This window comes from Doryrhamphus excisus, chromosome 2, assembly GCF_030265055.1.
Source record: "Doryrhamphus excisus isolate RoL2022-K1 chromosome 2, RoL_Dexc_1.0, whole genome shotgun sequence".
NCBI classification, from domain to species: Eukaryota; Metazoa; Chordata; class Actinopteri; order Syngnathiformes; family Syngnathidae; genus Doryrhamphus; species Doryrhamphus excisus.
Window position 1 is genome coordinate 9,006,260 of NC_080467.1, and position 24,987 is coordinate 9,031,246.

Genomic DNA, 24,987 nt, shown 5'->3' on the forward strand with positions numbered 1-24,987 from the left:
AGTGGCAAGGTGCACTCATCGTCCAAAAGACTCCAAATATAAGAAGCTTCCAGAGAACATACTGGCCGTTAGTCCCGCTTTGCCTGTCTTTCGGCTGTACATATTTACAATAGCTGTGTTCAAAACACACACACACACACACACACACACACACACATGGGTTTGTTTTGGGCTAAACTACCGCAGAGAGGTCATGTGATCAGGGAGACATGACAGGGACGGCGTCATGTGTTATAAAGGAAAGAGAGCGTGAAAGCGGTGCACCTTGCCACACAGCGTTTAAATCAGGGGTGTCCAACGTGCGGCCCGCAGATTTTTATTTTTTTACTGACGTGTGCTCCGAACCTGCAGAGATCTTTGTAAGGAATATTTATTTTTAATATTTAGTTTAGTTGTTAGTTGTGGATCAAGTGGGTAATTATAATTGATGATTTAAAACCTCACATTAATATTTTTGATGTACTTTTTATTTACTTCACCTTTGGTGTCCACCGCCATCACACGCGTTATCTGGCGTGGCAAGCGCCCTGAATGCTTTCTGTTTGCTTCTGAACGCTTCATGAAGCCATGATGTTATTAATTATGTATCGATAACTACAAATCATGTGGTGTCCAATCATCACTACTGTTATCACTTTGTAAGTTTTGACAATGATGATGTTTTTTTTATGACACTAAAAAAAATGTCAGCAGGTTCGGAGAACGTGTCATGTACGTCTTGAAATATCATCAACATGGGAGAAAATGAAAAATAGAAAAAATGTCATTTTCATAGCGTGAGAACATCGGTGCAAAGATGTGGACACCCTTGGGTTAAATGCTTTTTTTCTACGAGACTGGGTTTGTGTTCATAGCAGCCAGGCTACAGCATCGGGTTGCCAGACGTATTATAAGCAAAGCAACTAGAGCAGGGGTCAGCAACCCACGGCTCCAGAGCCGCATGTGGCTCTTCAGCCTCTTTGTTGTGGCTCCCGTCACATTGCTCAAGTATTTATTTTTTTTAACACCTGAATGGGGAAAATACACATTTTTGGAAAAAAATCCGACTTTCTGTGAGACCAAGACTACTTGACCAACTCTGAAGTACTTTGATACCCCAAAATTCCCTCCAAATCTGGCAGTCAATCAAAATCTTGGGAGACTCGCAATTCGCTCTGAATGTGAGCACATCTCTCATTCATTCATTCATTCATTTTCTACCGCTTATCCAGACGAGGGTCGCGGGTGGTGCTGGAGCCTATCCCAGCTGTCTTGGGGTGAGAGGCGGGGTACACCCTGGACTGGTGACCAGCCAATCACAGGGCACATATAGACAAACAACCATTCACACTCACATTCATACCTATGGACAATTTGGAGTCGCTAATTAACCTAGCATGTTTTTGGAATGGGGGAGGAAACCGGAGTACCCGGAGAAAACCCACGCATGCACGGGGAGAACATGCAAACTCCACACAGAGATGGCCGAGGGTGGAATTGAACTCTGGTCTCCTAGCTGTGAGGTCTGCGCGCTAACCACTCGAGCACGTCTCTGCTGTTTTTAAATTATGTTTTACGGCTCCAGTCTATTTTTCTTAGTGAGCCAGGGGGTAATAAAATGGCTCTTTTGATCGTAAAGGTTGCCGACCCCTGAACTAGAGGATCATGGACATTGAGTATATCTGCTCACGTTAAATACCAATGTTGTTTTTAGCATGACAACGCGCAGGCTTCATCGTTTCATATTGATTGTTTCACTTTTTTTGTTTTCTTTCTTTCTTTTTTTTTGGGGGGGGGTGGAGGGGATGGGAATAGACGCTTTCCCTCATTTTTCCTTCTTAACGGCGGAAGAAGGCGGGGTTGCGCAGGCAGGCGGCTAGTCACCTGCAGCACCCCAGGGGTCCCGCCGAGGTCTCCAGGCTGCTGTCGGTGTCTGAGGCCAGGGTCTGGTCGGTGGACATGGACGAGATGTCGTTGATGGACGAGGACGGAGGGAGGCTCTCGCTGCTGTTCACGGCTGCACCTGTGCTAAGGGAATCAACAGCGGCGGGGGGGTTACAACGTACCAGAGTTGAGGCCGTTTGCTTTCAAATTGTGCACACATGAAAGGGTTTGAAGAAAACACGACAAGGTGATGACGGGGACAAGGACGCATCACTTGGATCCAGGGGGTTCCCGTAGAAAGATCCATCCAAGTGTAGTATCAGAAGATAGTTTTACTACACTTGAGGAACATTTGGGGAGGCGATAGATGAGAAATCTGCGGCAGCATCGGAGTAAAATTTCGATCCTCCAACACCCCAGTTTTGGTATGATTCCGTTTTCGAGCCAAATTGTCCTACACTGTCTTGTTTTTAATGAAATGCAAACTTCAATGGACGGTTTTATTGAATGTAACTGCTAAATAACCTGCCATGGGGCCAAAGAAAGTTGCCTTTGTTAAGGAGGGCGAGACACACGACAGAATTCGTACGAAGATGGCATCCACGTGTACGGGAAAGAAGAAATGAACGTGGATCGTCTCCTTGCTCCTGCACATCACCATCTTCGCCGACAAGGGTCTTCAATGAAGGTAAATGATAAAATAAAGGTATTTCATCATTATTTATTATGATTTTTGAATGTAAAAAAATCATGTCTATTCCCTCTATCATGTCTGTCATGTCTATCCCAGCTGTCTTTGGGCAAGAGGCTGGGTACACCCTGGACTGGTGGCCAGCCAATCACAGGGCACATATAGACAAACAACCATTCACACTCACATTCATACCTATGGACAATTTGCCAATTAACCTAGCATGTTTTTGAAAGACCCACGCATGCACGGGGAGAACATGCAAACTCCACACAGAGATGGCCGAGGGTGGGATTGAACTCGGGTCTCCAAGCTGTGAGGTCTGCGTGCTAACCACTTGACTACATGACTTCCTCTGTGCTTTCGGAACAAATTAATGACAAAAACCAAGCACCAGGGTATAAGTTTCACTTTTTCATCACACAGCACAGAACTGTGGTGTGTTCAAGGACCGTCGGATAAAGTGTGAAGTTTTAAACAGGAGCCAAAAGACCCCATTAATTCTGATCCTGGAGTGTGCCATCTACCATGCTAACAGGTTGCAAACCCAGCATTGGAAGCCCAAAGGACCCAAGTCATGCCGTTGGCATCGTACCACCGCACAGCACATCCATTTTCATTACATTACAACACGTAGCCACGCTGACACCACGTAGACACTAAACCACGGTCAACAAGAGACAAATGACAACGACAAGACGATAGGGTGTGTGTCAAATTCGGAAGGGGGGTGGGAAGGGGGGGTAACTCCAGTAAAATTATATAATAAATTGACTTACAGAGCGATTAGGCTTATGCACTGAGAGTACCTGAAGGTGAAGGCTGTCCCTTCACTACGCCATTCTTCGTTCTCTCCTCAAAATTCATCACCTCTTTGTAGATCAGCTCTGAAAAGATGTTGCATACATAATATGGCATACGTGCAACAAGGCCCTTATTTCATAACACTGCATCATATAGCGCTCGATGCATCTGAAATAATTTAGATGTATGATAATATATAATATAATATATATATAATGTAATAAATAAAATTTAATAAAATAAAATAAAACAAAATTAAAATAAATTAAATTAAATAAAATTAAAATATATTATATAGAATATAATAATGTAATAGATGTAAAATAATTTAATAATATGTATAAATGTAGAATGTAAAAGCTGAATAATTTGGTGTAGAAGCTATAAAATAGAAGTACTGTAGTATACTCAAAGGTGGTTCTGGGGTAGAAGATAAAATGTGTATAATATATATTCATTAGCATTAAAACATTTAGTTATATAGTTGAAAATAATCTAATAATAATAAAGTACTATTGAAGAAAATACAATATAAAATATAAAATACTTACTGGGATTTATATTTACACTAATTGAATTATATATGGAATAATGTTTAAAAAATTTACGTGAATTCTTACCTTTCCATTCATCAATGGAGTGTTCTCTCTCATCGAGCTGCTTGTCATAAATCTGAGGTGGAGGCTAAAAGAAAATAGAGCATGACAACTTTAGTAAACGTATGGCGGGACCAGGCTATCATGTTTATTCCATGGCTACTAGAGATGATTCAGTTCATTTGCAGAAACAGACACACATATGAAAATGAAAATATAAATCTGAATTAAATGTATATGTGTGTGTGGGGGGGGTGTTCATTAGATCTCGGTTTCTGCAAAGGAGCTCTTGTAATGCTAGTCAGTAGGCAAACAAATCAGGCATTTTAAAGGGGGATACGTATAGCACACATAAAGACATTGGCTCATCGCTTGGGGAAATCCAACAGGGCACAATCATGCTAGCTAACATCCAGTCAGACAGCCCGTTCCACAATCTATTGAAGTCCGAGGGTCACTTTGACATCCGCCAATCATTCTTATCGGTAAAGTGGAGGGAGAGTTTTCTCGGAAGTAGAGCGGTGGTCATTTACCATGGATATTTGGATGAGATCCCTGGCCTTCATCAGCATGAGGTGACATTAGAGAAGGGGGAAAACAGCAGAACATGTGTTGAAAAAAATGCCACCATCAACAAGAGTCACGTGTTTACATCATCAACAAGCCACAGAAATATACTGACGACTCTACCGTTTTGTTTGCAATTGCTTTTTTTTTTTTTTTTTTTCCCGATCTCGCTGTCACCACACACGAATGAGGCACCGGTGGCTTCAGCACACACGACAAACATCGCAGGATTACCAGTTATCGAGTGAAAGATGCGGATCAAGTACAGCAAAGACACTTATAAGGTACTAAGGAAGTACTTGACGAGCACTCACCGCCTCCACCTCGGCTGGATCGTACCACACGTTGATGTAGGGGTGCTGTAAGGCCTCGTCCACCGATATCCGTTTAGCAGGGTCAATGATCAGCATTTTGGACAGCAGGTCTCGGGCTTGGCTTGCTGTGGTTTGGGAAAAAAAACAGTGGTCAGTTATTCGAAGTATGTTTTCACATTGAGCCTAAAGACTATAAATATTCATAATTTAGTCCTTTTTATCGACTTACTAGTACTGTGGACAGCCCCCCCCTTTCCCTCCCACTTTGACCTTCACTATAAATAACTGCACAGAGGACGAGAGAAAAAAACAACAGCCACCAGAAGAAGACAAATGATGCTTCCTCCCACTTCAACCCATCAAGAGCAAACCTAAAATGTCTAAAATGACTCCTCTTGGTGCTCCCCCCTCCCCACCATCCATCTACTGTATCCGTCATCCATCCTGTTTCGGTTCAGAGGAATTTCTCCTGTCGGGCTCACTTCCTGTCAGGGACATGAGGCTTCACTCTGATCTCCAAGACTGATAAATATTTTAGCATCCGACAGCTTCAATGTCACAGTAAAGACGCAACATAAAAGAAATGATGGCCAATCATTTTTTTCCATGCAACCAGTAAAAGGAGCCAGAAGTAGGGCAGCATTCAGCATCCTAATCCCAACTATCCTCCTTAATATTCATATTCATGTGCTGTATTACTTAAGGGTTTGCTAGGGTTCAGCTAGAGGACAACTTTGTAACAGATTTTTGGATGTTTGCTGATTGTCTCACCTTTCAATTTGTTGTGCTCGGAGTCTGCAGGGAAAAGGCAATCCGGGAAGAGTTTGGGAAAGGTGAGGCCTGCGTACTTCGGCCGGTTCTCTACGTAATTCCTCACGGTGGGTTGGAGCTTCTTCATAAACTCCGGCGACGGCGTGCCCAGCTGTTCAATCACCTTGTTCCATTGGTCGATGTCTGGTTTGGTGAGGCGGGATTAAGGGAAAAGTACCTGTAGAACCTTACTAGAACATTCAGTCTGGTAGAACTCTCAGCTTTAGTATCTTCTACAGTATGTAGAAGGTTCTACCAGAGACCCCTTCATTTGCCCACTTCCTTTTAGCGCTCGGCATCCTCTAGGCCAGGGGTTCCCAAACTTTCTCAACTCTGGGCCCACTTGAAAATCTAAAAAATGTCCACGGCCCACCTTTGTCCTACAAACAGTAAATAGAAAAAATGCTGCGTTGATAATAATATTTTTATTTTTATTTTTATTTTTATTTTTATTTTTATTTTTATTTTTATTTTTATTTTTATTTTTATTTTTATTTTTATTTTTATTTTTATTTTTATTTTTATTTTTTATTTTTTTTTATTTTTATTTTTATTTTTTTATTATTCAGGATTTCAATGAATAACACTCAATAGGTTGTTAGGCCTATCATTTTTTTTTTATCGTGCAATAAATATTTTACAATAAAAATTATTAAAAAATAATATTTGCAAAAATTAATCATATTTTTAATGACCTCTCTTTGGGAATCACTGCTCCAGGCTTTGTTGACATGCAAGCGGTTGTACCTACTGCACAGTGCAGCGGTGGCATTGTGGTGTTGCATGTCAGAAGGATACGGTCCGTCCCGGGGAACAGCACTGTCCCTCTAATCACCTCTCCAAAGATGCAGCCGACTGACCACATGTCCACTGGGCTCACATACAAACAACCGCACACACAAACTGACATTACCTACAACACCAAAACACCCCTTCTACCTCAGACACACACAAGCTTCTTCATTATTTTGGCTAGAACACTAATAATCGCAAGGAGGACCGAGGAATGATCCCTGGGGGTCGCCACTGTTTGTTTATTATGTGACGTTGCGGTTAAAAAGTAGGCAAAATAGGGTGTGTTGCTTAGCTGCAACCAGCAGAGGCGCTCTTGACTCAATGATGTCTTTGAGAAGCTCGGCTTCAAATAAAAAAGGACACCAGATTTACCGTCAACAAAAAGTGTAAACACATCCACTGCCATTATTTATTCATCAAGCTATCTGTGACTGTCACTCACACGCACACACATGAAGTCCAATCTCTCTCTGTGCGCCGCTGGGGAGGAGGAAGGCCTCTGCTGTCTTAAAGATGCAATTACAGCTTAAGAGGCAGGGTGGGATCACGGCAGGTAAGCGCTCCAGACAACATGCACACGTTAAAATATTTATATGTTTGGAAATAAAACAGCCTTCCTCCGGATTGACAAAGTATTCAGCTACTAACAGATCGTTTTGTCCTTGCAGGGATTATCAGAGAGTAAAGAGCATCGGTTAAGTTGACACTACGGAGCCAGACGTGTCATTGGGGTTAGTTTGCACCTCAGTAACATACAGAGAACATAAGGTGAGTTTTCCAAGATAACATGTAACCATTTGAATGATCATATATACAAACTGTACAACACATTTTAAATATTGTTGACAATTATTTCATCCACAAAATGAATACATAGCTACTGTTTAAAAAAATCTATATATATTAATTATAATAATGCAATACTGTGTGTAAGCAGTATCCAGTTTGTGTGGTCTGTATATAAATACTGTATATACCTGTACATTATACTGGATGTGTATGCGTAATAATACGGTATATGTTACATATACTGTGTAAAAATGATGATTCAATTTAAAAAAAATTCCCTTCCTGTTGTTTATTTACATTTTTTAAATAATTACAATAAAACATTGTTTTTCCCATAAAGTCAGTAGCATGAGGTGAATTAAATATTTTAAAAATTGCTGTATGATAATTATATTATATCATAATAATATATATAATATAATATAATTATAATATACAATATTATAGAATAGTGTCATAGTGCAATTGAAGAACAGTATAAGTGAATTAATAAATTATAAGCAAATATTTATGTATTATTAATAAATTATAAAATATATAAAACTATTGCTTAATTTAAAAAATATGTAAAAAATAGACAAAAATAAATATATATTATATCTATGAAACATTTATAATTCTGCCATATATGAAAATGTTAAAATGATCTGCTCGAAAGCAAAACCTGATACCAACACGGCCATTTTTTTGGTTTGTTTTTTGTTTTTGAATTGAAATCCATTCTTTATCACACACAGGTACACCATTGAAAAGACACAACAACAAGGATACAGTCCCGCCCAGGGAAAAGGATTTTGTGGCGCACCATTTCTCCCATAATGCACCCCACCGACCATATGTCCACTGCACGCACCGAGGTGATGCCAAAAGAAGAAAGGAAGGCAAAGGTTAGTGTTAAGAAGCCACCTAGGAGAGAAAGCACTAGGAATGCTCAATGCTAATTAGAGCGCTATGTCACAGAGGGATAGTACGTTATTATAAAAATAAGAGTAATCTGAAAAAAGAGAAGAAGAAGCGCAGCAAAGTGGAGCTTTAGTGGGATTACAATGGCAGGAAATGTAAACCCTGGGACCTTATGAGACTATAAATGCGAGAATGAGTCTTACCAATTTTACTTCTGAAGACATCATTAATGTTGTGCTCCAGTCAGAAGCACTGTGTTTACTTTCATTGTTAAAGAATATGTTAAATCTGTCTCATAAAGCAACTTCCTTTGACGTTTAGCAACATTGGCTAATATGATCCAAATAAAATATCATCCATATCCGTGACGGCCCTTACCGTTCTCTTTGTATCCCATGCCCAGGATAACCTCAGGGGCTCTGTAGTATCTTGTCACCACATAAGGGGTCATCATGAAGCTAGTGCCCGCGGTCCTAGCTAGACCGAAGTCCAGGATCTTCAGAGTGCAGTCAGACTTCACAACTATATTGCTTGGTTTCAGGTCCTACATGAAGTGGAAAAAAAACCTCATCAAATGCAGTATGTGAGAAATATTCTCATGTGGCCATCATAACAGCCTTGACAACATTTTAACATTGCTAACTGTCACGCGTACAAGTGTAAAAAAAAGTTACCCTGTGAATAATGCCTGCTGAGTGCAGATGTTTGATGCCACACAACATCTGGTAGAGTAGGTACGACATTCTCTCGTGGTCCAGCTCCATCTGAATCACCTGGCATAGGTTGGCATCCATCAGCTCCATCACTAGGTACCTGGGATGATATCAATTCAATTGTTTAGCATTTACCGTATGAGCCGGCTTTGGCGTCTTTCTTTGTGGGACCAAAACAATTCCAATTTCACCTTAGCCCACGTATAACAAAAATATTTGCATATAATTCCCAAATGTGATTGAGGATGCATAAAAAATGAATAACAGAGGTCCTAGAAATGACCTCTGTGGGACTCCACACTTGCCATATTACATAACATTGTGGTTAAGGATGGACATACTAATTGCTTAATCAATTCTTGAGGAGTTCATTGATTGTGTGGAATTGATTGTTCTTTTGAAGCAAGTGAGGTACTTTGGTGCAGCCAGCAGAGGTGCTGTTTATTCAGTCACAACTCAGCTAAGCTACGTACATCCATCCAGACCTCCGCTGTAACACATTATTCTAATCAGTACATTATATTATACATACAGTCGTCCCTTGCTACAAAGAACATTGCAAAAATGGTATATGGATATATTTACTATATTAGGTAATATATTAGGTAATACAAGTGTACAGGTGACTATTGGGCTGTTATTTCATATCTAGAGGCCTCTAATAATCTTAAAATCTTACTTAGAATATCGTAAACAGGTTTTCTATGCCATAACTAAGAAAATATTGCATTTATTATTGAATCCTAATTCACTTATGTGGAATTAATTAATTGTCATTTAAAAAATTATTGTAAAATCATAATAAGAACAATAATCCAAAATATAATGTCTACACTACATCCACTTTGACTGATTATTACACCGTGTGGAGGCTGAGTTCTCGCCATCACAAGACTAGTGAGAACATGGCATATACTGTAACACAGTCAGTCACATGATTGGTCCAATTATCACTTCTATTTTTTTAGTGTGACATAAGTTGTACTCACACATCTTGGAATTCCTCTAACGATTTCTGTGGTGTGAAGACATTTAATAAACTGATAATCTGGAAGAGAAAAAGAGGAGGAAAGTCAGTAATACAACATTTCCATATAATGTTGCAGTGATGCGTTTGAGAGTCAGCTGCAGCGCTAGAGATAACGTTCCCTCTCATGCCAGGTCAGTACATTCCCTTCGGCGTGGATTTTAGCACGGTCGCAGCATCGCACTCACGTCCATTTTGTTGAGAAGGAAAAACACTTACATTTTTGTGATTGACACATTTCATGAGCACCAACTCCCGGTACGCCCTCTTGGCATGGGTCTGGTTCTGGAAGGGTCTGCTCAGCTTCTTGATGGCTACATTTCTGTCTAGGACAGCATCATAGCCCGCGCTGGCCGAGAAAACACACACACAAAAGCAATTCAATTTAGGAATCATAACGAAAATATCCAATTTAGAAGCCCAACCTTGTTGTCAGTGGCATTATACTGTGAAAAACAAACCAAATTCTGCGTAAAAAAACAAAAGAAAAGGAAGCAACCTAAGTGCTAACTAGCAATACCCCCAAAAAGGAGAAAGATAAACACAATATTTGTGTAAATATGTTTGGTTTTAGGTTTTAACTAATAAGAGCTACATTTTTACAGTATTTATCCAATATTGCATTACATTAATATACTTGTGGCTAACGCTTACGTGTACATTAAGAGTATTTTGGCTAAGCTAGCTATAAAATAGAATTATATATCTCTTTAGTGCAAAACAAGCCACATTTTGGGGTTAAAATTTGCAGACATAAAGGGTGAAATAAATAAATAAGGAGCATAAACAAGTTGGAAAAGTAGTGCGGTTACGTTTTTGAGAACTAGCTTAGCATAGCTAAAGCTTCGCAGTGAAGCTAAGTGCTAACTACTGTAGCTATCACCACAAAAGGGTGCAGACACACACACAGTAAAATGTTTGTTTTTTAAGTTTAACCTAAGTAAGATCTCATATTTGGCTACGCTAGATAGAAAATGAAAGGTTGTACAGCTTTTGGTACAGTTTAGAAACAAACACACTGTATAGCATAGTAGTTGTCAACGTTTTTGACATCAAGCTAAGTCGCAGAGGTAGCTAGCTATTATATATACAAGTATATTTTGGCAAAGCTAACTAGAAAATGAAATTGTATATCTCTTGGCTGAGACACAATCTACAATTGGGAGTTAAAATGTGCTTACATGATGGGTGAATCTTAAAAAAAATAGTATAACAAGTTGCGCTTACGTTTACAAGATAAGTATACATAAAAGTATACATCGAAGTATATATACAGCTTTCAAAACGTCTTCTACTGGTTTAAGAGCCACTCGGATGATGAAGATGCTGTGCGGGGGTTTGAGGATGACAGGGTGAGTTTGGCTGTGTCTCTCTGGAGACAGAAGGCCCAGGGATGATTTGTGACCATGGTAACAGTGGAGCCGACATCTTTAAACACACTCACACAAACACACACACAGATCCAAAACGGGTTTGAGTCAGCCGTCACTTGGTGAAGCTGAGAGAAAGATGATGTCATGAGCAGCTCAAGTCCTTTAAGCCTCATCCTCACGGCGTCATATGGGCAGAGATGTATACAGATTGCACGGCGAGTGGGCGTTATCGGTGCCGCGATATAATTTAGTCTTTCAATACGACAAAATATCTTTGATTTGTTTTCGTAGTGCGTCCTTAAAAACAGAAAAACAGCAATGTGATCTTCTACAAATTACTTTTGGAGAAGCTACTGCTAAAGTGCATTCAAAGATCCTCTATATGATGCTGTTTTAGTCAAAGACTTTATACGTTATACAGTACATGAAGATCATATATATCGCTTTTAAGATTCTCTTACTGGTTTTTAAATGTCCTAATGGCCTTGCACCTTCTTATTTATCTGATCTTCTTTTACCATATCAGCCCCCACAGACCCTGCGGTCCTCCGGCACTGGCCTTTTAACAATACCAAAACCCAGAACTAAAACCCACGGTGAGGCAGCATTTAGCCACTATGGCCCCCACGTATGGCTCAGCCTGCCGGAGAGCCTCAGGACTGCGGAGACTGTTGATATTTAAAAAAAAAAAAAAAAAGATTAAAGGCACACCTTTTTAATCAGGCTTTTAACTAATATTTTTAAACTTTTCTTATGTTTTTATCTTTTTAGTCCTATTTTTTGCTTTTTGCTTTTTTTTTTAGTCTTTAGCTTTTAACTCCAGTGTTTCCTCAGGGGGGGGTCCTCCACACTGGGGGCTGTGTCAGGTCTGCTCAGGGGGTGCCATCCTTGGGTCCCTTCGACCCGGCTGGCTGGGGGTTCTTCCCTTTAATGTGGGGGTCTACCCGTCTGTTGGAGTCGGGGGGCCCGGGTGCTGGTCCCCCGATGGCACGGCCTGTAGCTCCTCCCAGTGTGGACGGCCCCAAAGGTGGCGTTTCCTTGATCCTCAGTGCCATGCCATGTCTCCCTACTTTGTGTGATTGTGTGTGATTGTGTGTATGTGTGGGTGGGTGTGGGTGTGTGCGTCTAGTGGGAGGGAAGGGCTTTCTTAGTATTTGTTTTCCTTTTAATTGTAGTAATTGTTTTTAACTCTGTAAAGCACTTTGTGTTACATGTCTTTGCAGGAAAAGTGCTATACAAATAAAATTGATTTGATTTGATATATGATATTCTGCAAAATCGCTGGTCAAAAATCTTCTGTAGTGTGCTGTTTTTCCGACTATACTGTCAAAAATGGAGTCAACCCCCCTCAAACGACAGCAACACTGACATTGTTGTTGTATGAATCTGCTGCAATAAATAAAAAGCTGAATGAATACATAGCATAGATATGTAGAGGTGTGACAGAAACAAGACATTATCACATGCTACAGTGTTAATGTGACTGTTGTCATCTAAATTAGATTATGCTCCTAATGTATCACATTTGACAGCGAGATATTAAATCCGTTTTTGGGGTGGGTGGATTTAGTTGGCTTGGATGCGATAATACCGTCACCATATGACACTAAAATGACAGCTGTGGGCTGAGCCAGGCGGCATATCAAATTAGATTTGAAGGGACTTCCTGACATGCACCATCATCCAGCAGTTAGTTAGTTAGCATAAATTGCTCCGGAAGCTAAGCAAGGACAATGACAGCGCTAATGTTGTGTACTACTAAATCATTAAGCGCTTCAATACAACACCTCAATGAGAGATCCAGAGGGATTTTACAGCGAAAACAGCCACTTTCTCGACGCCAGTGGAGCTGTTTGATGACTTGATGCTTCCTTAAAGTGGATGCTCAGCAGCCGTGCATTGAATTACAATGACGGCGCTCCCTCTGCAGCCAGGATTAAGTGGCCTGGCAGGGCGGTCCCGCTTGGCCCACATTTTATTCTAAACGGCGCACGGCACAGAAAGGTTTAGCACAATGAATTCAAATGCACCAACTGTCTGAAGTGTTTCATCCAAAGAAGTATAATGAAACTGGGAAAAGTGTCGGGAATTAAACATCACAATATAACCGTGACAATATGTAATAATTAGGGATGTCTGATAGTTATCACTACCGATAATTGTGATATTTGTATCTGATTTTTCCGAAAATCAGAAGCCCAAAAAAGTCCAAAAACGATATTTTAAAAATGAAAAAAATTATTGTTAGATTATGTTTTTGGAATGTCGCTCTCCAAGGCTGCACATTGGAGACCTTTAATTTACAAAAAGCTAAAAGTTGTACTAACTAGAAAAAATAACTATAACTTTATAGTAAAATAACTTTATAACTTTATAATAACTTTAAATTATTGTTATTTATTCTAAATTATTTAAATTATTTGTACAAATTACTGTTTACGCTGTACATTGTTGTTCATATTTGATGTAATTTATTTATTATTTATTATTTATTATTACAAGGGAGCCAGGCAATGACATTTAGTTGGCAATTTCACTGCTGTGTTATTGTGCAATGACAATAAAGAAAGTCTATGTCTATGTCTATGTCTATGTCTATGTCTATGTCTATGTCTATGTCTATGTCTATGTCTATGTCTATGTCTATGTCTATGTCTATGTCTATGTCTATGTCTATGTCTAACTACAGATGTCTGATAATTAAGGGTACCGATAATTAGCGGCCGATATTACCATAAAAATGTAATATCGGTCGATATCAGTATCGGATTTTTTTGCGATCATGAAAAACGATATTTAGAAAATGCTGTCATGTTACATATATCGGTATCACCTGATATCGGTATCAGAAATTTACAGTATCGTCGAATCGGTTTTCAGCAAAGCCAATATCGCACGTCCCTAAATGTCACCACTGTTACCACTGTGAAAGAATAACGCATTTAAGACGCATTTTTAAGATTGGTTTAAGATTACTGGCTTATCCTCATCACCATTCTCCCGTCCATATAACCAATTTCACTTTCACTTTGTGTGATTCCATGCCAAAGTACAAAAGTATCAGCCCTAACAGGCCCTGCATTACACAACAGCACTGCTCCAGAAAGAGCAATTAACGCCTAAATGAGTTCTCCAAACACGAAATCTCATTTCAAAAGTGTTAAAAAAGCAATTCTCAGCAAAGAACCTACCAGACAATCCCCTGAGCTCCAGAACCAATGGGCTTTAAATTCTGGTAGCGTTTTAAAACTGTGAAGGTAGAGTCTCCCACTTCCACGCTGTAGAACTGGTTGTCCACTTTGCTTTTGCTCATGTTGTAATGTTTGGCAATATATGACACATCCACTTGTTTTCCAAAACCCTGCGTGAAGTCAACAAAACGAAAGGTTCTGTTAGTATTGTTGGAAAAAAAGGTTGAATATATTCATAAGGTATATTTTAAATAACAGGACCAACTATCCACATTTTTTCTGCATTTCTCCTCTCTATGTATCCAGGAAACAAGAAACACGGCTCCTTCAAATTAGATATCAATATCATATCAATGACAAAAATGCATCTCCAAATGGAACTGAGTGAGTACTGTACCTTTTTTACCTGTAAGGGACACACACCTGACAAAAGGCTATCTTCACATCCAGGATTGGTTGGCTGCAGTTGTATAAGAAATGTCTACTCATAAATACCTGCAAGACACAAAAAAGAGCAAAATGTGTGGTTTGTGTTTGTGGTCAGTCACCTTCTTATTGGCTTCAGGGAAAAGTGTGTGTTGGAAGCATACAAGATAAACAGAAAGGATGGAATTTGTCTTGAAGGATGAAACTTTACAGTGTTCCCATTTTTCCGAGGTAATCAAGGTATTTCTGGAAGGCGATGAGTCATTTTGCTCCAGTGGCCCTCTTCATAACGCCATGATTAAAGCAGGGGCACAATTAACAAGACATTGAATCATTTTTACATTGCCCTGTTTAGAAGGACCGTGATGCCTGCGGGGGGGGGGGCTTATGATTATTATCTCAACCACAATCTGAAAACTTTTGGTCCTGAAGTCCTTACAAAAAAAGAGTAGAGTAGTGACAATATATTATTAATATGTATTATATTGACTAAATATGTAATTTATTTAATGAAAGTAAGTAAGAGCAGTAGACACATGTGACCATGCACAGCATACACCAACTCCACATCTGTGCTGCTAATCCTAATCCATTTGTCAAGTATGTACAGTATACATACGATGTGATATTAAACCTTCCACATGGCTGCTAACGTTTATCCCCTAGAAACCCATTGAGAACGACCAGTCTTAGATTATGTGCTCGCTAGCCAGATTCCTTTAGTTCCTATTTTGGAGTGCAACCGCTCCGGTTTTCTCAAAGACGACATTCCGCGCCGTACCATCATGCATCGATATATCACAGTGAGTGAAATATGACTCGGTGCCAGCGGCTTGAGAGCTTGAATAAGCAGAAAAAAGTAGCTTAGTGGCTTTCCCTTCTCTTCTGTTCCAGTCAAGGGAGGGGAGGGAGGGGGTGAAGATAACAAGGAGGGATTTGCTTAGAAAGATATTGATATTTGATATTAAAATCAAAACAAGGGTGTGGTTTTTATACATCGGACTTCATCTTTTCATCCACTGGAAAACAAACTCTGCAGGCTTATCCTGAAGGGGAATCAATGCAAGGGTGGTCTCATTGGTCTGGTAGCAAGCTATGGATGGATATTAGACTGTACATGTTTGGGACTACATACTGCAGTGTCTCTTTGTGTCCGATTTCATTTCTAATAAACAACAAATTTATGGCGCTGCACGGCGGTCGAGTGGTTAGCGCGCAGACCTCACAGAGACCCGAGTTCAATCCCACGCTCGGCCATCGGGATCTTCAGTTTCCTCCACCATTCCAAAAACATGCTAGGTTAATTGTCCATAGGTATGAATGAACGACATTTAGTTTGCAATTTCACTGCTGTGTTATTGTGTAATGACAATAAAGAAAGTCTATCTATCTATCCATTCATCCATCCATCCATCCATCCATTCATCCATTCATCCATTCATCTATCTATCTATCATGTGAGTGTGAATGGTTGTTTGTCTATATGTGCCCTGTGATTGGCTAGCCACCAGTCCAGGGTGTACCCCGCCTCTCGCCCGAAGACAGCTGGGATAGGCTCCAGCACCCCCCGCAACCCTTGTGAGGATAAGCGGTAGAAAATGAATGAACAAATTTATGATGAAACTAAATATTATAAGTTCAGGACCAGGACCAGAACCCGACCGATTTATTGGCTGGCCGATTATGACATAACCGATATATTCTTCTTCTCCGTCTGGAACATCAAAAAAATGAGACGAGACAATCTACAGTTGATACAGTTCTGTTTAGTTCTCCCAACTTGTAGAGCGCTACAATTTTCCTTAGATCTTCCCTGACGTCCTTCCCGGACTTTCCCATTGTTCTGAGTATTGGTCAATCCAGTGAGTGCTGCCAAGCTATTTCTTTGATGCTGCCAAAGAGAAACTACCAGCCCAACCATCTGTAATGTTTTTGCAGTTAGATCATAAAAGTTTTTTTAACATTATTAGATTTGGTGAAAAATGTCAACAGTTACAGACTGTTTTCCTGACTATATATCTGTTTTGGTTACCAACAACGCCTTGACTTGGTTGAGCTTAGGCGTTGATGTCAAAGGTTCCAGTGAACTGGCTGTCTCTCAAGCTGAGGCAGGTGAATTGGCCGCTTTTCCTTGTCGGACGCACAATTTATGAAGGGATATTTCATACTATGCAAAGCTGAAGGCTTCAGTCTCGCCTTGAAGCAACACTGCAAACTTCCTCAAAGCAGTCGTCCTTAAAAAATACCCCAGGCATAACCACGACCTTCCATGGCCCTTTTTTTTTGTCTATGCGCAAAATTGCTTCAAACTCTTGTGATGTTTACAGGTGATTCAATACCAACAGAAGATCCTTGAGGATGTCTTAGTGGGATGATGTCACAGCTCAAGAGGCTACAGAGCATTGGGGGTGTATTGGAAATTAATTACCTGAAGAAAAAGTGTGTTATTTCCTTACTTTATCCGTATTTAAGAATTTCGGATGACTTATAAGGGCTCCAAATTCATATGATATTCATGGAAATGATAAATGCAATTGTCGCAAACAAATAATAGCAAACATGGCATTGGAAATGGAGGGTCCGTTTGCTACATTGTGGCAAGTACACGTGTTTATTTAATGTGTCGCACACGCCTTACCACAATAGATATGGCCACTGCAATGAAGTTTCAAGATAAGATAAGATAACAGCTAGCCTTGCTCCTTCTTCTTTCTATATTCCGGCAGTCTGCACGCCCTGCGGTACATTGCTACTTTGTGTAGGTCAAATCAAAATGTAATACATTGTACAACACCGGCACCAGGCTTTAGGGCAGTGGTCTCAAACACGCGGCCCGCGGGACACTAGTTTGAGGCCCCCGCCTTGATATGAAAGTTTGTTAGTGCGGCCCGCACAAGTTTGATATGGATGCTGTATGGTGTCATGTACCCAGAAAAAAACTATTACGTTTGATTAATGTTCATGTTAAAGATTAAATAACTGTTAATAGTTATCCTCCCTATCCGTGTGGAAGTGGTAAGTTTTTGGCTATTTAAGTTTAAAGGAAATAACTTGAAGGCTACCGTTTAGGTCGCTAGCTCTCTAGTTTGCGAGTTAGCATGTGTCTCAAGACCCTGCAGTTGCGCAACATGTTATAAATAAAAAGAGTATAAATGTGACTATAGTCATGTTTTGTCATGTCAACAGGGCTCTAATAATGCTTTGTTAATTTTAATCAGAAAAAAATAATTTGTCTACCCACTAACTATATGTGGTTTCTTAAGTTTTTATTATTTGCCGTTTTATTATTATTGTTATTATTATTCTTATTATATTTATTTATTTATTACTGATTGATTGATTTTCTTTATTCTTGATTTGTTTATTTATTTTTCATCATATTTTGTGTAGAAAAATAAAAAGTAAGATATTTGAGAACACTGGAATGTTTTATCAGAGCTTTTCTTGTAGAAAATTGGAACAAAAGCGAAGTTTTTTATTTTTTTTGTTTTTAATAAATGCGTTTTTTGGGTTTGTTTTTTTTTTTAAAACCTGATGCGGCCCAATCTCACCCAGACCCGAGCTCCAGTGGCCCCCAAGTAAATTGAGTTTGAGACCCCTGTTTTAGGGTATGTTGCAACAGCAGAATTCTAATACAAATTTCAAAGTTTCACATATGATAAACAAACAAGTTATATTAAAAAATATCCCCTTCTAACCGCATTATCGCTACTCCAAATTAGTACAACTTCAGTTGGAGTATTTATTAGTACCACCTCTTAAAAGTCAATTTTCAGCCAGCCTTAGCCAGTCATTTATTAGATTCTAACCGTGTGCAAACGCACACTGAGCATCCAAACAAGCATGCATCAATAATTACTGCAGCATGAACTCCTAAAAAGGGCATCAATAGCTGCAGTTAATGGAGATTCGCTCCACTTTGGTTGGACGGTTTCTGACTCAGCACTGCATGTAGCAGTATCTAACACGAACACATCACTCCTGCAGCACTTCATTTCAGGCCTAATTAGCATACAACAGCAGCATTATAAAGAAATGCTGGCGTTAGAGTTCCCCGCCGCATTGTTTGGTGGCTTGAGTTGCCACAAATGCGTCCATGTCTCCCTTCCATCCTCGACAAATCTGTCCTTCCTGCTTCCCTTTTGTCTCCACTCGCTCCCGGCATTCCCCCATCGCCCTGGCTCACGGCCTCCCTGCCTCCTCCACTCACTCCACCCCCCCCTCGCCTTCCCTCAAAGCTCCATTGTGAGTGCTTGATTCAGCAGCCAGCTCTCCCGCAGTACGCAGCCTAGCCTCCACTGAACAAGCCGAGACACAAAAGAGGAGGGGAAGATTCCAAATGCAGGCCTCAAAACAAAACAGCACTGACTCATGCGAGACTCCTCCTTGACAGCTTGTTGATTTGGTTACCTCAGGAGATGAAATGCATTTTCTCTCATCTCTATCTCTCCTCTCTTGTCTGCTGGCCGCCTCTATTCACGTGACGTCCCCCGCATCGTGTTTGTGGAAAGCATGCTTATGCTGCACTTTGGGGATTAAGCACATGGCAGAAACATGGATGGAAGGCGCTGTCAGGTGCTGAGTCTTGTAATCCTTCTTCTTCATATATACAACTAGTACTAACACAGGTTTCCCCATAGCGTGCTTACACTGTATTAGTTCATTACTTAACAGTTAGCTCCAGTTAGCCTCATAGTCAAGTTTGTGCGTTACTAAGGTGGATTACACAAAAACTACATACCATAATACTCCACATATATTGATGATCATTACTGGGATAAATTTGTATAAAAAAACTCCCAACCGTTGGAGTCTAAACTGCTGGCAACAAAAGTGAACACGCCTCTTTATGAAACTGTACTAATTGGCCTCAGTTAGACATTTTTCCTCCCCAGGGTCATGTGACTTGTTAGTGTTACCAGGTCTTAGGTGTGTACGCGGAGCATTTGGCCTTGCAGTCTCTCATACTGGTCACTAGAAGTTCAATATGGCACTTTATGGCAAATGAACAGTTACATAAAGATACATGGAGATAGGCTATAAAAGATTAAAAACACCCTGAAACTGAGCTGCAGCACGGAGGCCAAGGCTTTAAGAAGACAGCTTCCACTCAGAACTGGCCTCACCGTAGTCCACCAAAGAAGATGAGTGCACATGAACAGCTAAAAAAAACAACTGATAAACAAAAAAAAATTAACTCAAACAAATTGAGTCACAATGGAATCCCCAGAGTCGGCTTCTACTCGGGCTATTATTAGTTTTTTAAAAACTGCATAAATATTCTTGACCTAAATTAAGCATTTTCAACCATGTTCTAAATGAATGAAGTACAATATTATGCAGGAGCGTCACTAGGTTCTGAGGACAGGGGGGGCCTTGCGCTCTGGAGATTCACAGGATATGAATGAATGTAGTAGACATTCAAAAAAATCCACAAAATCCAAAAAACAAATAAGGAACAAGAACCGGGATATAACTTTCCCACTTTTGGACAGATTTAGTAGAGATACTCAATTGTTTTAGGCCACCATTAAATGTACACAAGTACACACAATCTACACTGCAAAACCGCTGTTCAAGCTCTGCAACCATTCTGTCCAGTGGACAGTGATCAATGATATAATAATCATTATTATATTATTAATTAGCTTATTATTATTATTACTGTCATCATTAATCTTCTTCTGATTATTACTACTACTACTAGTAGTAGTAGTAGGCTAGTATTAGCCTGCTTATTGGCTTACTTATTAGCCTGCTTTTGCTCTATTATATGAAATTTGTCAGAGATTTTTTTTACTTAAGAACAGGCCTAATGACGCCACTGGTATTAAGCACGACATCTTGGTCACATGACCTGAGCACAATTAGAGGAAAATAAGACGACATGAGGCAATTTCCCCCTCTCAGCATTGTCATTACTTTAGGATTAATGCGCTCCGACCTTTGGTGGCCCTGTGCAGATGTGTCGCTGGTGGAGGAGGAGAACAGCACTTGAAGCTATGTGCAAGCAAAACACGGCTTTGCACCATCAAATCCAGTTATGTAACGGCATCTCTCACTCTGCAGTCTCTGATTGTTTGGAGTTAAATGCTATTATACTGACAATAGCAATGTTGTCATTTGATGGAGTTCAAATATTTCAATGGTGAAATTATGCGTCTCTCACGGTTCGCCCCCCTGAATGACAATTTCCACCTTCCATCCAATTACCGTGACTGACATATTTACTGGTAATTACAATGAAGGCACCCAATCAGTTGACATACAATTGAATATATTTCATTCATGATTTACGTATATGGAAAAGTCAGAGGTGTTGGCCGTGTTGGAGTCTATCTTCCTCGATGCTGGAGGTCTATTAGGAAGTGGGACAAATGAGGTCTTTAACAATGCTAGTGCACAGTGTTTGCATGGCTAAATGGAAGCATTTAAAACTGAGTTAATTGGATCCCTCTAAGCATCTTCGTCTTTCTACAATAATTTGGAGATTACAGTGCATTTCATACCTGGGCCTTCAGTGGGGCCTTTTGCGACCCGATCCGCCTGCTGAACCTAGTAGGTGTGGCATACATATCCTTTTACTTCATCTTCGTGTCAGACTAGGATCGATTAAGCGATGCTCTCTTCATGTGATGATACGTTCAAGCGCACTCAAGCGTAACTTGAGTGAAGGCTTTCAGACATTCAACCAATCAGAGTGGATCGTGGGAAAAGAATTGACACAATTTCATTGAACAAATACTTGAATTTTAGTTTTAAAAGTAGGTCAGTCCTTATGATACTGGAAGATTATTTATTAGCCATGCAGAAGCAGAAAATAATGTCAACAGAAGTCACCACAAAACCGTTAAAACAGTTTTAACAGTTTTTTTAGTTTGGCTTAGTTTAGTTTTAAGCCAGAAAAGGGTTCCACATGGTGGCCTTTTACACGAACTCAGCCTGCAACTTTCCCATTGTAATACACGCTGCACAGTAACCAGGAAGTCAAATGGCTACGAGGAAATTTGAATGCATTCACATGTGCAATTCAGTTCCAAATGTAAAAATAGTAAACAGTTCATGGTGTTATATCTATAAAGACATCCCACTCTTTTTTTCCACGTGGTACTGAGCAGCCAAGACAGACACATGTATCTCTACGCTACCACTGCATCAAATTGAGATCATCGCTAACTCCAATTTATAGCCTGTTCTTCTTGTTAGTATCGATGCCGAATTTAGCCGCATTGTACGGACGGAGCAGCCAGGACGGACGCTATTTTATGGTCGTTATCAAATCAGGTCATGACATTGCAAAAATAAATACAAAAAGCCCCCAAACAACTCCCAAAAGATACATCCGGAGTGAATTATTTGGAATTCTCACTGAGCTGAAATTTGAACTTTAGATGTTATTTTTTTCTGGGAGATGTTGGTCATTTTGGACTGCACGGCGGAAGACTGTTTAGCGCGCAAACCTCACAGCTAGGAGACCCAAGTTCAATCCCAATCTCTGTGTGGAGTTTGCATGTTCTCCCCGTGCATGCGTGGGTTTTCTCCGGGTACTCCGGTTTCCTCCCCCATTCCAAAAACATGCTAGGTTAATTGGCCACTCCAAATTGTCCATAGGTATGAATGTGAGTGTGAATGGTTGTTTGTCTATATGTGCCCTGGGATTGGCTGGCCACCAGTCCAGGGTGTACCCTGAAGACAGCTGGGATAGGCTCCAGCACCGCCCGTGACCCTCGTTAGGATAAGCGGTAGAAAATGAATGAATGTTGGTCATGTTCCCCACCTCAGGGGTGTTCAAATTGTAATTTCTGGGATCTATGGTTGTCATCACATCTTCTCTCTTTGCTACAACTGGTACCCTTCTGTTGTGGCATTGCCAATGTGTGGAGTTAATCTTGGCTTTAGAGGATTATTTTGGGGGGAAAGGTTTGTCCTTAGGAGTGTTCAACATTTAAAGTAGTGCCTTTATCAATGACATAATAACATACTGTATTGCATTTTCCGATGCTGACTTTCCATTGGCAAGCCAGGGGAGCCAGCGTAACTAATCAATATTATTATGTGCTACGGTTTATGTAATAAAGCAGTTATTTTTGTATTCATGTCATATCATTTACAAGACTAACAGGGGCCCTGTTTACATTTTTGTTAACCAACCCATATAGATATGCTGAGATGGTTTGTATATTTAAAGAGAAAAACAGCCTGCATCTCAGCTTTGTTAAGTGTAGTATTAGTATGAGGTCTTTCTGTTTATGTTTTTATTTATACAACTTTCTTCTTGTACAAATTTTTATTCTCATACTTTACTATTGTAATATTAATACCAACATATTATTGCTGTTTTTCTTGTTGAATAGTATTTTTACAACGTGCAAAGGGCCAATAAAAGACAGTCGTGGGTCATAAATGGGCCCCCGGCCGCACTTTGAACATCTATACCATCGAGAGACTGTGACCGATTTATTCATCACACGCCTTAATATACAGTATAGGCATGGTTTAATGGTGAAGCGTGTTCCCTGCAGCACTTTCACAAGCATGCAAGCACGCTCCTGAATTATTCAACAATGCAAGGTCACAGCAGCTGAATCCTCTCGCTTTCTCGCTCTTTTTATTTGTGTTTTTCAACACGGGGCAGTTGTTGTGACACATTAAAACACACAGACTCCCAGCCAAAGGCAACACACCAACAGTGACACTGTGCAGAATCAATGCACGTGGATGTACTGTAGTATTTACGGTATGCTGCAGTCAATTGAAAAGGTTCTGTGTGAAGGAAAAATAAAGCAGATTCCCTGTAAGCCAAACCATTATGAAGAATCGACATGATAATCACAAGGTGCGCTTAATATGTCCACATTGATGGTTTGGCTGCATATTCTGCATAATGCACAAGGTATGCAGTTGACTTGTGAGGGGGTGGGGAGTGGATGGTGGGGAGGGGGGGACAAACTCTGCATGCGGGCCTACACAGAATGGAGATCCTGTTTTGAAGTGCATCATCCAGGCATCCATCCATCCATCTATCAGACATTTGCATCAATGCCCGCCTGCGTTGCAAACATGCTTAATATGCAAGACAATTAGCCGTATGCTGTTCCAATATTGGGATTAAATATCACACACGTAGCTTAATGACTAATTCCACCAAATATCCTTATTTGGTCAATGTAGGGCGGATCCGGGTAACAAGCAGCTAAATAGAGAGTGATAATATGTCTGATATATGTCTTTCATCATGACTCAATTCCCTCCTTCATCTAAACACATGTAATGGTCCTGCTTACCATTCCGTGCCAGCTGATGACGAACCCAATCCGGTGACAGTCCAGTTCAAAACATCCCGAACTGAAGCGTTCCAGCGATCATGGCTAAATGGTCCCGGAAGGGCAGGTGGAAACGTCTTCTTCTTTTTTTTCACAAATATAAAAGGGTGATAGTGAACAAAAAAAAGCTAACCAAGGATTCTTGATGCTCACCAACACCTTGTAAGCATTGTGCTGCAAGATGCTGGCTGTACCATTGTGGACCCGATAGGAAAGGAGGAGGGAGGGAGCGCTCGAGAGAGGGAATGGGGCGGGCGGGGGGAGGGTTGCCATGGTAACCGAAGAGGAGCACTGCTGACGTCAAAGCCGAGCAGCGGGAGGGAGAGGAGAGAGAAGAGAAGAGAAGAAGAGGGTCTGTGTATAGCTACGATCATCCACTTCCAAAGGGGCAATGGTGTTTGTTTTTAAACTGATAAAATGGTGGCTCAAGAGCTGTTGCCATACAAGACCACCTGATGGTGCTGTTATTCTTCTATTTGCAGTATTTATTCTTTAAAGTAAGCTTATCATTCGCTTAAGTATGAGTCTGCTTGACTTCCGGTAATGGGCGTGGCTTGCTTGTGTTCAACGGTATGTTCACTTCCTGCAGGTGCAATGATCACGTGGCACTGGTTCAATGGTTTGTGTATTAAATATTCATTCATTTACTACCGCTTTATACTCACAAGGGTCGCGGGGGTGCTGGAGCCTATCCCAGCTGTCTTCGGGCTAGAGAGGCGGGGTACACCCTGGACTGGTGGCCAGCCAATCACAGGGCACATATAGACAAACAACCATTCACACTCACATTCATACATATGGA

General features: G+C 40.4%; 1 protein-coding gene across 8 annotated transcripts; it reads right to left on the reverse strand.

Annotated features, from left to right (window-relative positions):
• Window positions 1-313: 313 nt before the first annotated feature.
• Window positions 314-24,407, reverse strand: mapk10 (mitogen-activated protein kinase 10). 8 transcript variants are annotated; one of them, XM_058050463.1, is made up of 14 exons: window positions 24,147-24,407; window positions 14,860-14,931; window positions 14,437-14,606; window positions 10,092-10,221; window positions 9,835-9,893; window positions 8,807-8,945; window positions 8,511-8,676; window positions 6,444-6,515; window positions 5,607-5,789; window positions 4,836-4,960; window positions 4,488-4,514; window positions 3,979-4,042; window positions 3,364-3,441; window positions 314-2,002 (listed from the first exon to the last, which is right to left on the reverse strand). In XM_058050463.1, the coding sequence occupies exons 1-14, from the start codon at window positions 24,147-24,149 to the stop codon at window positions 1,860-1,862; spliced, it is 1,431 nt and encodes a 476-aa protein (XP_057906446.1). In that variant the 5' UTR covers window positions 24,150-24,407; the 3' UTR covers window positions 314-1,859. The 8 variants fall into 8 exon arrangements, with proteins under 8 accessions (XP_057906446.1, XP_057906383.1, XP_057906411.1 ...); XM_058050400.1 differs by lacking the exon at window positions 6,444-6,515 and adding an exon at window positions 8,001-8,072; XM_058050428.1 differs by lacking the exon at window positions 6,444-6,515 and adding an exon at window positions 8,001-8,072 and having other exon boundaries at window positions 14,843-14,931.
• Between the last annotated feature and the right edge of the window lie 580 nt (window positions 24,408-24,987).

Excerpts from the sequence above, each read along its gene's own strand:
- mapk10 (XM_058050463.1), bottom strand. Across the intron at positions 9,894-10,091 it reads AATGTGTCAATCACAAAAAT|ATTATCAGTTTATTAAATGT; the intron begins GTAAGTGTTTTT and ends TTTCTCTTCCAG. Across the intron at positions 4,961-5,606 it reads CGAGCACAACAAATTGAAAG|CAAGCCAAGCCCGAGACCTG; the intron begins GTGAGACAATCA and ends CCCAAACCACAG.